General features: G+C 43.2%; 1 protein-coding gene across 1 annotated transcript; it reads right to left on the bottom strand.

Moving 5' to 3' along the window:
• Positions 1-1,405: 1,405 nt before the first annotated feature.
• Positions 1,406-13,939, bottom strand: ENTPD6 (ectonucleoside triphosphate diphosphohydrolase 6 (putative)). The gene is made up of 13 exons (XM_010143413.1): positions 13,599-13,939; positions 12,150-12,226; positions 11,220-11,363; positions 10,025-10,100; positions 8,474-8,509; positions 7,225-7,313; positions 5,844-5,923; positions 4,885-4,949; positions 4,434-4,535; positions 3,831-3,971; positions 2,909-2,965; positions 1,770-1,882; positions 1,406-1,498 (listed from the first exon to the last, which is right to left on the bottom strand). The coding sequence occupies exons 1-13, from the start codon at positions 13,855-13,857 to the stop codon at positions 1,406-1,408; spliced, it is 1,332 nt and encodes a 443-aa protein (XP_010141715.1). The 5' UTR covers positions 13,858-13,939.
• Between the last annotated feature and the right edge of the window lie 223 nt (positions 13,940-14,162).

A 14,162-nucleotide genomic window follows, 5' to 3' on the forward strand; every position in this document is an offset into this window, starting at 1 on the left:
ATGGTAGAGAGGCTGTAATGACACCGGGGACAGAGATCGCCCCCGCAGACTCATTTCTCAACGCACCGGCCTGCAGGCTCTAGCTCTAGAAGCCATACCACCACCATGCTTTCATTTTAAGTTGGGGTTTTATTGTCACGACAGTGGGGTTCAGAGGTCCTCTGTACACTCGGCTGCAGGGCCAGCAGCCATGCAGCACCGCGTACTGCCCTGCTCTGTCTCACTGCCCCAGCGAAAGGACAGGGCTGTGGCCATGAGCCCACAAGTTGGGGCACGCTCTGCTGGCTCTCCAGGAGGCTTGGCTCTTTTGCAGCTTTTGCTCTAAACATCCATACAAATACAACGCATAGCTTTAAAATAGTGCAGCATGTCCTCCCCAACTCCTGCTGCCTTCCCAGATCACTTTAGTCCCTGCACAGGACACTGCTGGGAGGGACGCGTTGCAGCTACCCTGCCACAGCTCAGTGCAACCACAATACATTCATTTATCAAAGTGAGATGCATCTGCAGGAAGCAGCACCAAAACATGATGTAAATGCAGTGATCCCAGGCCCTGCATCGACCTTGCCAAGTCACAAATCCTTGTGAGGTCAAATAAGCTGTGCTCAGGGTTTATTTTTGTAGCTGCATATTGATCATCGATCCTGCCCTGATCAACTCTGTAACTGTCAAATCCATCATTAGCCCTGTACACAACTCCCAGACCTTGTGCATCTAGATCCAGCAAATCTGACATCGTCTTCTGCCATCCATCAGCCAGAGAACCAACAGCAGACTTTAACCCTGCAGGGCAGATAGGCTCTGCTTCAGGCCTTTAAGTCCATATCCGGTTTCCAGAGTGCTCCTGAGCTTTTCCAGGCAAGCGGATCACGAAGCTGCCTGTAAGCAGCACATCTGTGTACATGTACTCTCTTTGCATGCAGACACACAAGTTCGCCTTCAAACACAAAAGTAGTAAAATAAAAATCATCACTGAAAACTGCTGACAAATAGGAGAAAACACCCTGAAGTCAGGACAGTAAAGAGCTCCTTCTGGAGTGGCGATTTCCTACAGCAGCTTCAGCACAGTACAAGCACACAGCACAGGCATATTCCATAACTGTGTGTTTTTCTCACAGGGATCACGGATACCCTGAAGAGTCCTGGTTTTCCTTCAACAATGATCACATTGTACATCAAGCTGACTGCAGATGCTTTCACATCAAGGCTTATTCTTTAGATACTGCACTCTGCACTGTAAAAAAGAGCTACTTATGGAGGGAACTTGGGAGGGGGGTGGGAGGAAAGAGGCCTAGTTCATGATGACCCCCCAAAGGATGACAGAAGCCAAAAACAAGTCCTTCAACAGATTCTCCGGTGCTGGGCTTCCAAAAACTTGAGATCCCGAAAGTCACTTTCAAGGAGCTTAATACCGCAGTCTATTATAGAGTGAGTCGATGTAATAAAAAGTTGCTCCCAATGCCCAGCTCGTTTCAACGTTGTCAATTTTCCGGGCAAGCTGGAAAAAACAAAAAACCCAAACAAAAAAGTTGAAACACAGTTCTCTGGGAGAAGCAGCAGCACGCAAGGTGAATACACCACTGAAGGTTATCACAACCAGTAATCACCATCATGGGGGCTTACAATGTCCTGACGATGGGACTGCCAATCATAGAGCATGTGCTGTAGCAAGAAGGCAAATCAAGGACGAAGCTACTGCTTCTGGCGTTACTGCTACTGCCTCAGCGCCCTCCTGCCCACCCTCCCCACCAATCCATCCTGCACATCACCTTAAAGACTTGGCTCTTTGGGAAGCCCAGTTCTTGCAGGAGGAAGGTGATATACGTGAGGTCCATGCAGAGAAAAGGGCTGTTTCCGGGGCTGATTTCTGTGGTCTTACATACTATGGAGAAAGAAAACAGTATCTCAACGCACACTGTGGGCTCCAGTGTAGCATAAGCCCAGCTCTGAAAAACCTCAAATGAATCCGTAAAACACCTCTTGTCAGTTTAGTTCTGCAGCGATGGAACCTGTTACAGCGGGGCTGAAATGACATTCACACATTAGCAGAAGCACAAAAGCTTTGGCACACTGGAGGAAAGGTCAAGGCATTCTGTCTCTTTCCCAAGACAGCTAAACTTCTTGTACATTTCCACTAAAGGATGAAAAGGGCCTCCAACTTTTCTTCATTCTATCTATCTATCTACTTCAAGCCTTTAAATATCTTAAGTAAACTTAGGTGTGTTATGTTTCTCAAGCATAAGCACTCAACAAATACTGACAAACCAAAGAAAAGGAAAACAAAAGACAAAACCAAAATAAAACCCACTTAGTTTCTCAGGATGAATCAAACAAATGGCAGTCCAGAAATCAGAACTGCAACAACCCTTCAGACAGTCATACAGTTTATCGAAAAGCCCCAGGACAGCTTGATCAAAGCCCGAGTCTTTGATATTGAGAAAAGAATGTTTACATTTGTAAATCTGCATAGGCAGTTCCCTCTGCAGCTGATGAAGTGAAAAGCTATGAGTCGGTTTTCCCCCTTTTCCGATTAACATTCAAGCATACGAACAAATCTTGAGACAAAAAGAAAAATTAAACCAGGTTAGAACAGGTTATGCTAACAGCAGGAGAATCCCCACATCTACTTTGAAAGCGTGATTTCAGGACAACTGTTAACTGGCAGATTTATTAGGAGTTTTGAAATATGTGTCTTACGTGGGCTGCAAAAGCAAGAATTAATACAAAAATAGTTGAGATATTCAGAAATAAGCAGAAATGTTGGTGAGACGCTACGGAGAGAGATGTTCAAGAGAGGTGCTCAACATTTACTTAAAACAAAAAAACCTCCTTAGCATGTCACACATTTGCCACCTGGGTACGAATTTACACACAATTACTAGTGTGTGACTGATTGTATTTTACTCACTGTATTTAGCTGCAATTTCAAAGTCACCAACAGTTAAGCTTCCTCCTTTTTCTTTCTCTAAAAGAAAAAAAAAACCAGCGTTGTCTCTTATGGTTTTTGTATAAAGGCAATTATAGATTAAAGTCATAAAAGTTGTTTGGAAATCAAACCTTAAGCCACTGAAATCAATGACAAAACTCACACTTGCTTTAAAGGTGAAAGAACCTTGAAAAAATTCTTAATGATCTTGAAAAGCCCCATTTTATGCAGAACTTTTAGTCTCATTTCCTAAAGAAACAGAGTTTACAGACTCTCTCACCTTGTCCCCATGTCTGTGCTGCCCTGCCCTGTGATGCCTGAACACAGTTAACACCTTTGACCAGATCTGACAGAGCAGTGGCGCTCTGCAACATATTAAATCTGAAATTATTTGTAAAACAAAGCAGCTGAGTAAAGGGGTATGTTTGCCCAAAATAGCCTGAGATCTTACAATCCGCTTTCTACCACCAAACACACACCACTGGAAAAGAGATGGGAGGTATTCTGCATAGATGCGGAATTATCTGAAAATCTTCATTCCATCTAAAAAGGTCAGTGAAGCAAAGCACACAGCCCAAGATCACTTTACTGCTTTATTGCCCAATAAATTTGTTGTTCATTATGAGGGTGTTTTTCTGTTTTGGATTGTAGAGTTAATCAGACAGCGATTTCTGAAATGCAGACAGTTTGTTTACAGAACATTACCGGAAGTTGCAGGTCCTATTTCACAGCCCCAGTCCCATCTCCATAGAAATTACATAGCATTCAGTTGAGACCAACGCTGCACAGCAGCGTAACTAAAGACTAAGTTCCGTGACAGCTTAGCAAAGCATCGTGATGTGCGTGTTACTATTTCTTCCACAACTTGTCATTTAAAATGAAACGAAAACAGAAGCAAACGTACCTATGAGACCAACCTCTGCTGCGCGGTCATAGTAGTAGGAGAAAGTGTAGAAATCCAAGTCCTTCACTTCCTCAGCTTTATGCACTTTATTGTAAAGCATCTTTGCCACTTTCTTAGAACAAGACTCATACAGCGGCTCACCTAAAGGAAGGCAAAGAAACCCAGCGTATTATAGGCAGAGAGTTAAATACAGAGACAACTCATTTAGGGTCTGCCAGGAAAAAGGCTCCCTTTTGCACAACAGCACTTCGTAAGCTCTTCAAGGCGAACTGAAATCTTCCAGGGGCAACGCTTACCATCCTCAGGCTGGGAATAAGAATGCTATAGATCAGAGACAGACAACATCGTTTGAGGCAGAAGGATTCTCAAAGACCTGTTCAGGGACTGGTCAACTCCATCTGCATTACTGCTAGCAGCTTTACTGACTGGACACACCACGGCACAAGAGAGGACAGGCCGCAGAATCTCTTCAGCAGCGTGTCAAGCGCAACCAGACAGAATAATAAACAGAGAATCTAGTGTCTTTGTAAGAGGCTGAGAGTATATAATTTAGTCTGCTAAAAGCATGCTAGCCTAGATAGGAAGAGTGATAAATCACTATACCTGCCTTCTGCCCTTTAATTTTGTACACTATCTCAGCATGTTGCCATTCAGATTTGAAGCCAGGCGGTAAACAAGGGCTGATCAATTCCTCCCCTTCTCCTACTGCAGAAGTAAAACAAAACCACGTTAGGGCAACGCATAATTTCAGATAATTTCAGATCCCCGGCCATGCTTCATACTGTCCCAAAGCCTCAGCAAGGCACCTCCAAGCCCCAGTCACAGCCTAGATGTACCATGCCCCCCAGAAAGCTGGCAAGAATTCAAGTCTCCTGGGACCTAGCAGTGTCACCTCCTGCATTTGTCTCCAGCGCACCCAGACATGGTGACAGGAGTCCACGTACCACTCAGGAACTTTGCGCCCAGTGGGAAGGGGACAGACAACTCCTCCACCCACAACAAGGCTACACACCCTATGCTCAGAGCCAAGACTTGAGGAGTGCCCACAACTTACAGGGTTTTCCCTCAACTCCTCCTAAAATGGCGAGCCTCGCTGACATCAGCCCGAGTCCCAGGTAACTGCAAAGGGATAAAAGCCTCTGTGAACAACAAACATTCTTCCACTGACAACTTGGCTGCGATATGCCGGTCTCCTCTACATAGTCCTAGCAAAATGGCTCCAGTCACCAGCTAATGCATCTAAGTGGAACAGTGTGACAACCCGCTTCCATACTACCCTTATCCAGGATAATCTCTCTTTGAAAAAGCACAGGCAATAGCTGTCAATGGTAATCTGGCTCTTGAAGAACTGGGACTGCTGAAGGCATTGCCCTAACATTTCTCCTACCCTCCTCAAAAGCAGCACAGCCTCTAGCATACAGAACTCTCTTTGAGCCCAAACACACCCCACAGGAAACATAGGTAGGAAGAAGCTACTTCTCTCTGTACAAAACTCTGGGAGTAGAAGACAGCGAGGGGGAAGGAATGGCAGAGACAAAGTGCTATGAACAGACTGCAACCCCTATTCTCCATCCTCCTGTGGTGCTTGGTGGTGAGACGGTAGAACAGTTGGGAGTGAAGCTGAGCCTGGGAAGAAGGGAGAGGTGGGGGCAAGGTGGTTTTGATTTTGCTCTTATTTCTCATTATCCTACTGTTCAATTTGCAATAAATTATACGAACTTCTGTAAGTGGAATCTGCCCGCGATGGTAACTGGTAAGTGACCTCCCTGTCCTTATCTTGACCCATGAGGTTTTTATCATATTTTCCTTCCCCTGTCCTGTTCATGGAAGGGGAGTGAAAGGTGGGCATCTGGTGGGCAGACAAGGTTAATCCACCACAATGACGTGGCTCCGGTTTCTTCACTTCTTCCCAGCACTCATTTGCAAGGACCCCACTTCAGCAAAACACCTAGATCTCACTGGCTCCACAGAAACCTTCTATCTGTACAGTGTGCTCTCCTTCCCACAACCAACCTGTATGAATACAGCTTGTAGGTGTGGTTAAACATCTGAAATGAAGTTGTATGGCCAGCTGGTGATGTCTGGAGAGTTGCCTGGAGGAGGCAGAAAAAGATGTCACTGTAAGGTATCTGCCAGCAGCAGCAAATATCAACACCACAATCTTCCAAAACATCAGGAAAAACGTGAAAAAATCCTAGCATGGTTCAGAGAGAAATGATGAATTTGCAAGTATTTTGATCTGACTGCTGATATACAAGACAATCACAAAACCTAAAATAGTGACCTCACATGACAGAGTCTAAACTGGTTACATTTATATTTATACCCACATCAAACTGGTGTATAAAATAATTATTTTCATTAATAATGAATCCTTATTCCAGCTCTTAACTGTTTTTTTCAAGAGGCTACAGCAACTACCTCTTCACATGATCCCTACTAGGGAAAACTGCAAAATAATATGAAAGCCAGGCATGCATTAACTTCCTCTCAGCTGTGAAGTTCCACAAGCCAGAGGGAAAGCACATCAGCCTGTGGTCTGAAGAAATGAAAGCATAATTATCTAAAGCATTTCCCCAGGTGCACCAGCATTGCTGGTTTGTGGGGAGCAAAGCTCAGGGCATGATGCTATTCATGCTGCTCGTATCTTAACACCATCTCAAAGTCCAGAATTTCCACACCCCAGACTCTTCACATCCCCTGTCATTCTGTTGTAGGAGCACAATGTCTTAATTAGCCCAGGCTGGAACACTAGATAAAGCATCCCAACCACCTGCTTTTGTGCTGCTTTACTATAAACATTATCTTTGCTCAGCCTAGAGCCTTACAACTTCACATCCAAAGAGCTTCCAGCTCACAGAACACCCTCAAAAATGACACAACAGGAAGCTGAAATGACAAACATCAGCATGCATTTTTTACCACATCATAGTTGTTCCTTAGAAAGAATTCATTTGCAACTGAGTGAACTCAGGAAAACCAGAAACAAGGATTGAGAAGGCATCTCACCGTGTTCTTAAAACCCAACACAGGCCAAATGTTGGACTTGAATTCATTAACAGCACTGCCTTTGAGTTCTTCATTATAAGCAGCACAAACTGAGAGTCAAGGATTAAGACACTGAGGTGAACACTGCATTTTCCCCAGATAAAGCAGGAGATTCACCACGTGCACTACCAACCCATGGAGCTGGGAGTCAGGGGACTGACAGTATTGTGAATGCCTCTGTGACTGACTATAACAAGGCACATGTGACCAAGTGACCTGAGTTTTTCCGTCAGAAGCGTGGCTTCATATCACACTGACAAACTCCTGAGCTGCTTCCAGGAAACAAATCTGAGCAGCTACTTGTTCCTGCACCAGCATTTCCCAACAGTGTGCATGTTCACATTACCTCAGTGCGTGGAAGGAAGGTGATCTGCGTTGATCCGCCACCTAAATCCAGCATCCCTACACTTCTCTTCTGCGGATCATCTAGACTACCTGAAATGTGTGACAGAATAGAGAAAGCCATGGTGGGCACTATGACAAGCTGGCTAGGAACAAAACCAGAAGTACAGTGGTAAAGAAAGAGGACAGTCTAACTCCATCTGTCAGCTTCCAGCCAGCACTAAACTCCACTGTCATCTACAGGGCACTTACTCTGGTTTTATCAGGGTGACCTGAAAAATCTTCAACTGACAGAGTTTCTCTTATTTCTTTGGTGGCTGTTCATGCCCTAATTACAGCAGCTTTGGTTATTTGACTCTTAAACATTTTTCAGTGGATGCAAGGACCCTTTTGCAAACTCTGCTCTGGTAACCACTTTGTAACAGAGAGGAATGTGGTTTTTCTTGGCCATCTCTTCTTGATCCCTTACTGCTATTTTGCAGATTTCTACGGCCAAGAGGATGACAGACCAAAAAGAGCTGGCCTAAGAGACTCAGCTATCTTGCCATTTTTTCTGCTGCCAGCCCAGGCCTCTCTTCTTGTTTAAAACCAGTTCTTCTCAGTTAAACACTTCAAATAAACCTTTTTGAAAAGAGTAGTTTGTGCCAAGTGCCTCAGTATACCTCATGGTAGTTGATGTTTGAAGACCTTTCTGATATTTCCTACAAGCATAAAAAGCTTTAGAGCACTTGTCATATTGCTCCACATACTATGTATGCTGAACAGAGCACTCCGATGGCAGACTTACTGTCAGAGAGGGCTTCAGCTTAGAGTTTTCTTTACTTTTCAGTTACTCTTTTCTAACTCAGCAGTGTCAGCACTTGTATTTCTATGTTATAAACCCATAAGGAAGGAGCACAGCACTTTCTTTCACCCTGTGCAGCTGCCAAGCACATCTAGAATACCCACTTTTAAAGCCAGAGCCAGTAGCAGACTCTGAAAAGGAATAAAATGCTCTGGTACCCTACGGGGAGCTGAAAAAAAGGCTACATTAAACATCGAGGGAAAGTGATTAAATTCCTTCCTCTGTCAAGTAAATGGCCAGAATCCTAATGCCTTAAGTAGGTCAGGCCAAAACTAACCGCTGACTTATTCCCAGATCCTTCTTTCTCCCACTCCTCCCAATGAAAGAGCAAATTCCATGCAGGGGCAGAAAACAGCATGAACTTCACAGCATCGGTCATATGTCTATGCACATGCCCACAAACACGTACCTGTTAAAAAATTTATTGTGATCCAGGCTGAAATACCTAATAAGAAAAAGATCCAGAAGACGCACTGTTAGATGATACCATTTCATTTTATCTAACAACGGTAACAAATGAGGTGAGCTTTAGGGTCTGTTTAGCTGGAGGCATTTTAAAGTTTTCTCATACAGTTTAACTGCACCATCTAAACAAAATAATGAGCCCACCAGACCTTGTCATCCAACAACAGAGACACCAGAGACGGCAAGCTCCCTTGTCTGCTTTCACAAACAGAGGACTCCAAAGGATGCCTAGCTGAGAGCTAAGCAAGGACCTTCAAGAAGGGTGAACAGGACTGGCTCTGCTGAGCTCTCCTGAGCCACCCTGCCCCAAAGCCACAACTGTCAATGACTGCCAAAACCCCAGATTTAGATGCCTTGAACAACGAGAATGACCTTCTACACCAGAGCTTATGCAATATTTGGAAGAGAAGCCCCATGTATGAAATGCCTGGAGAAGTCTGCATTTCACAGGTCAAAAACGGCGGCAAGAAGTCACAAAGGCTTCAGTCTTTAGCTAGAAGACAAGGAAATGACTGATACTTGTTCATTTTCTAGGAAAACATCCAATAGCAGGCTTTTGTTTGATGTCAGGCACTCAGCTTTCCTTTTGAATACCAAGAATTCTCATCTTTTCTGTGTACTAATTTTTCCTATTTTTCTCTAACCATTTTTGTGAGCTGAACTGTTTCTGTCTTCTGGTTTTATAAACCTTTTTTCCATCAGTTAGACTAACTAGTGGGCTTTACATTAAAAAATTCAAGTATTTATCCATGTGGTTAAAACTCAAGGCACGCTAGGGAACACGGTCCAATTCAACCCTTGGCTGAAGCAAGGCTGTCACTGCTATTAATGACTTTAAAACAAACAAAAACCCAAAGTCTTCCTTCCATTAAGCAGTAAAAAAGAAATTCATAAACAGCTCCAAACAGCTCCGGCTACTTTAGAGTTTGGTCTCTAAGCAATTTCCACACTCAGTTACTCAGAATTTAGACATGTTTCTTCAAATTACTTTAAACGAAGACTGATTCTGGGTTCTGTCCTCAGCATTTTTTGATGAGCATCAACTTGCTTCAGCATGCGTTTTCTTCTCTATACAGTATTTTTTCAGATTGAATTCACAATCACACTCATTATATGAGTTATAACGAACATTATGAACAAATTCTTCCAGAAAGCTTTGATAAGGATTGTCAAGAGCAGGGTGTGCAAAACTTGTTGTTGAAGACCATCTCAACAAGTAGATATTCAGAAATGATTCCTGAAGTGCTGACCGCACAGCGGCTTCCTGATGATCCCGCAGGAACCGCCTGGCACTCAGAGCTTCGAAAATCAGGACAGAATTCCAGACTTCGCATTGGAAAACATAGCACAAGATCTCTGGCAGGCACTGCGTAAGGCAGAGTAAAAAGCGATTCAAACCCACTGCTTGTGGGTTCCCACGACAGTAAGCTGAGACCTATCACAGTGGAGTAAGAATCTCCAGGACTGTAGAAAGGGTCTCCGTAAGTTAACCCACCTTCATCGGTTCCATTCATTATTGACACGCAGTTGTCCCTCACGAAGAAGGGGGAGGCCTGAAAAATCTCCTTCACCTGTAGTTCAGATGATAAAAGCTACACTCAGAGAAATCTTTTTTCAGCTGGAAAGCAAGTTTTTTTCGAACTCCCATTTTACACAACTGTTCCTCTTGGGCAAGATTCTGATTGCTGCTCATCACTTTTTTTGAAGTTCAAGAGCCAAACAAGCATCAGCAGGCACTCTGCTATAAAAGGTCAGCAATTCACTTGCTGGCTCTGCAGTTTGGTGCAGAGGCAGGGATGAATGTGTGCGTTTTCAAGCAGAAAGACTGCTCAGAAATGCTATTAACAAAGGATGGACGCAGGTAGGGAAGGGAACCCAGATTACTTTGCTGCAACTGGCGACCCACAAAGTATTACACATGCGTGGGAGAGGCAGGGATGGACAACCTGGCTTTCAGAAATGTCCCAGGGAATAGCGTTTTTAATAGGTGCTTGTTAACTATTAGTGGCCCTCTATATTACATCCTACATGCCGTAGCAAAGCCCTAGGTTTCCCGAGTCCTCTAAAGTAACTGAAAGCTGAAATTCAGTGTGGATAAGAACAGGGCAGCTTGCAGACAGCAAAGAACAATACCTTAGCTTCAACCAAACCACACTTCTTCCTTCCAATTATTGATTAGAGAGAGAGCACACTTAAAATTTCCTCAGCCATAAGGTCTATAACATAATATTTTGGGGTTTTTTAAATATTTTAAATTTTTAAACACATTCTACATGCCTATAAATACAATTTACATTATTTCCAATAAATATAAAGGAGTAACCTTGCAGTAGCAGGCTGATAACATGACCATCAAATAGCAGAGAGCTTTTCTCAAAATAGCAGCATCCTGGCCGAAACCACCAACAGACATACGCAGTAAGAACAAGCCGGTGGTGACTGTTAGGAGTATCTCATTACACTTGTCAACTCCAGGCGTATTTGGAGCTGTCATCATTCTTCTGTGCTTGCACTCTCACAATTTCTCCCCTGAACCCCATCTGAGATCAAGGGGCTCTGCACTGCTTTCAGGGTTAAATTACAGGAATGGATCAAGTACACGTAGATAAAGGAGCACGTAGCTTACACAGAAGGGACCAAATTATGTTATAAAATTTCTGGAAAGCAAACTGAAAGACAAGAAACAGCACCTTATCCAGCAATTTCTGAGCTTTTTCTCCCGGCAGCAACCGCAGGCCAGCTGTGGCTTTCAGGACCAGAGGAGTAAACTTCCACAGCTCCATAGGAATTTCCTTCTTTGCCACCTCTAGGAGCTCTTTTATTCCCTGGCCACTCTGTGGGCAAAGCAAGAACAAAAAAAGGTACTTAGAACCCCTTTAGATTTGCCTTTCTTGGAAGGGCAAAAGGGTAGTCAGAGGTATGATTCGCTGTACATGTGAGAACAGAGGCAAGTGAATATCACAAGAGGTCAGGAGAAGGTGGAGGACTCTCCTACAGCATGAGACCTGGTGGATATAATGGGGATTATCCGGCAACAGATCAAAAATAAACAGGAAGAGTCACTTTTTCAAACAGTGACATAGAACTCTCTGCCACTGAATGTTTTGGTTACAAAATATTCAAAAGGCAGTATGACAAATATTTGGAAGAAAAGGCCTTTGGAGCCAGTAAAGCACTATGAGCTGGGCTCGGGAAGTCTCTAAATCCCTGCAAGCCAGAAGGTAAGGAAATTGGAGAGTAGTCACTTAGTACTTGGCTGGGGGTTTTTTTTAGACAATTTTCCTGTGAATCCAATTCAGTTCACTTTTGGAGAAGGCTCTGCTCCAGTCCAGCACAGCTCTTCCTCCAGTTTCTTAAGCACACTGAAATTCTTAAGGCAGAGACAGGAAAAACATCCACTGTGCTTAATTAACCATATCACCGAATGGAACTAGACGCATTCTCTTCCTTGCTCCTCTGCATGTTGAGCATTTTTTACTGTGGATTAGTATCATTTGGAAACACCTCCCTGAACTGAGACAGTTCAGCATACTGTACCAGAGCAAGATGTGATTTGCACGGCATATCAAAATCAGGAGGTTTTGGGGCACGAACTTTTACAGTAACAGTAACAAAATTACCTTTTCAACATCATCAGCATATGCAGATAGACCTGGCTTCAGTGCTTTAAACGTCTCATGGTTTAATTTTGGAGTCTCTGTTCAAAAGCAGTATTCCAAAATAAGTAATGGTACAAACAATTTGCATACACAAAAAGAAAACCATTTTACAAATTACATCACTATTGTGCTAATGGAAGTCAACTGAAGCTTCTGTCTAATGAACCATCAACAGACACCCGACCTGTAAATACCGCTCTTGCTATGGAATTAGCTCCCAAGAAAAACATTTTTAGAAGTCATTACTGTTTTTCAGGTGCCGGTGTCCACTATGCACGTACTTTGCATGTGCGTCAGACAATCACCAGACAGGTGCAAGTTCTCTTTGAGCCTTTACACCTGCAAAGCGCAGCTGCCCAAACTGCACTAGTAATACCCACATTTCAGCGTGCTCTGTTCTGGCTAAACTCGACTCCAGAAAATGTCTGTGGAAGCTTCATGACCATTTTCAACAGCAGCAAAGGCAGTCAGACCTAAGTGTTTTGGAAACCTGCAGTATAGAGAATTATATGAACTTGCAGGCAAGACAACACGAGCTTGACAGCATATTCCTCCTGCACCCAACTATGACTCCATGAAGTTTTCTACAAGATATTCTGAAATTGTGTTTAAAGAGAAGCAAGAAAGAAGCAAAGATTCAAGAATACACCGAAAGAAGGAAATCCATGGACTGTTGTTTAACACCTTTGATGGCTACGCCTTACACTAACCCATTCTGCAAACCTAAGGTGCTCTCCACAGGCAAATAACACCATAGCCACACTGCAAATCCATTAAAGCATGCTCAGATCACCTACGGACAGCACCCATGCGAGTTCTTTCATCTTTAAGAGGTTCACAAAAAGGAGCTGACAACACCGAAATAAACAAAGCTTACAACTCTAGAGGAAAACTGGAGCTTTTTTTGTACACTTCTGTCTCGCTTCTCAGCAATACTTTCTGTCCAGATGCAACACACAGCAATTTTCATCAAAGTGAAATTTTGTAATTTAAATCCAACACTGAAGCCAAGGACACACTAATCAAGACAATGCAGACAGAAGCAGCTCACTGCTAAGAACTGAGGACAGCAAACAACCTCATGGTGAAAATTCGGGGGAATAAGGCAGCGTGAATTTATAATCCTCTCTTCCACCAAGCATTGTGATGAGAAATGGCTCTTCTTCAAGGCACCGTTCTAAAGGAACAGCTGCTATTTAGGTCACATTCTTATGTTACAGTGTTTTCTCCTTGTTGAATGTTCTCACAATTTCATGCAAACCCATATCTTTGAATCATAATATACTTCCTGATGGCTCTCTAGAAAGAGCTGAAGCATGTTTGTTCAAGGAATACCCAGAAAAGAGTCATCAATAATCTGCTCCATACGTTATGGAAGAATTAATCTATTGTGCAACAAGCAGGCCATACCTTTTGGCTGCTGCGTAAATTTAAAAATATGAATGCGAGTTCCTGTGCTTCCTGCATCAAACATAATTCCATAAAAGACTGAGGGATCTGTGGTCAGCGCCTGATGGTTCAGTTTGTCTCCCCTGCTTTCAGCAACTCCTTCTGTTGCTCCTACAATGGGTTTGGAATCCAAATGCCATGTTATGTATGCAACATAAATAGCTACGCATGCCATAATCCCAAAAGCAAAGAACCGTTTTGATATCTTCATGGCTTCCATTTATCAGATGTTTTGTTTCTTCCCTTCATCAAATGTTCTATCTTTTGTCCTTCACACAGAACAGGTGGTTCCCACATCACTCCTGTAACCAACAGAAAAGATACGTTTTATTTTGTAAACCTGCTGAAAGGATCTAAGAGTATGATGGTCATTTGATAAGGGACTTACAGGAGTAAACTTGACTTAAGCATTAGTTAAATACTTCACTGTTAATTGGTTGATATCTGTGGTAAGAAAGTTGGGCGTAATAGTCAAAGTAAGCAGTAAGTCAGTGCAACAAACAGCCTGGTAAAAAAGCGTACACA

The sequence above is a fragment of the Buceros rhinoceros genome, unplaced genomic scaffold, assembly GCF_000710305.1.
Source record: "Buceros rhinoceros silvestris isolate BGI_N320 unplaced genomic scaffold, ASM71030v1 scaffold28399, whole genome shotgun sequence".
Taxonomy (NCBI): domain Eukaryota; kingdom Metazoa; phylum Chordata; class Aves; order Bucerotiformes; family Bucerotidae; genus Buceros; species Buceros rhinoceros.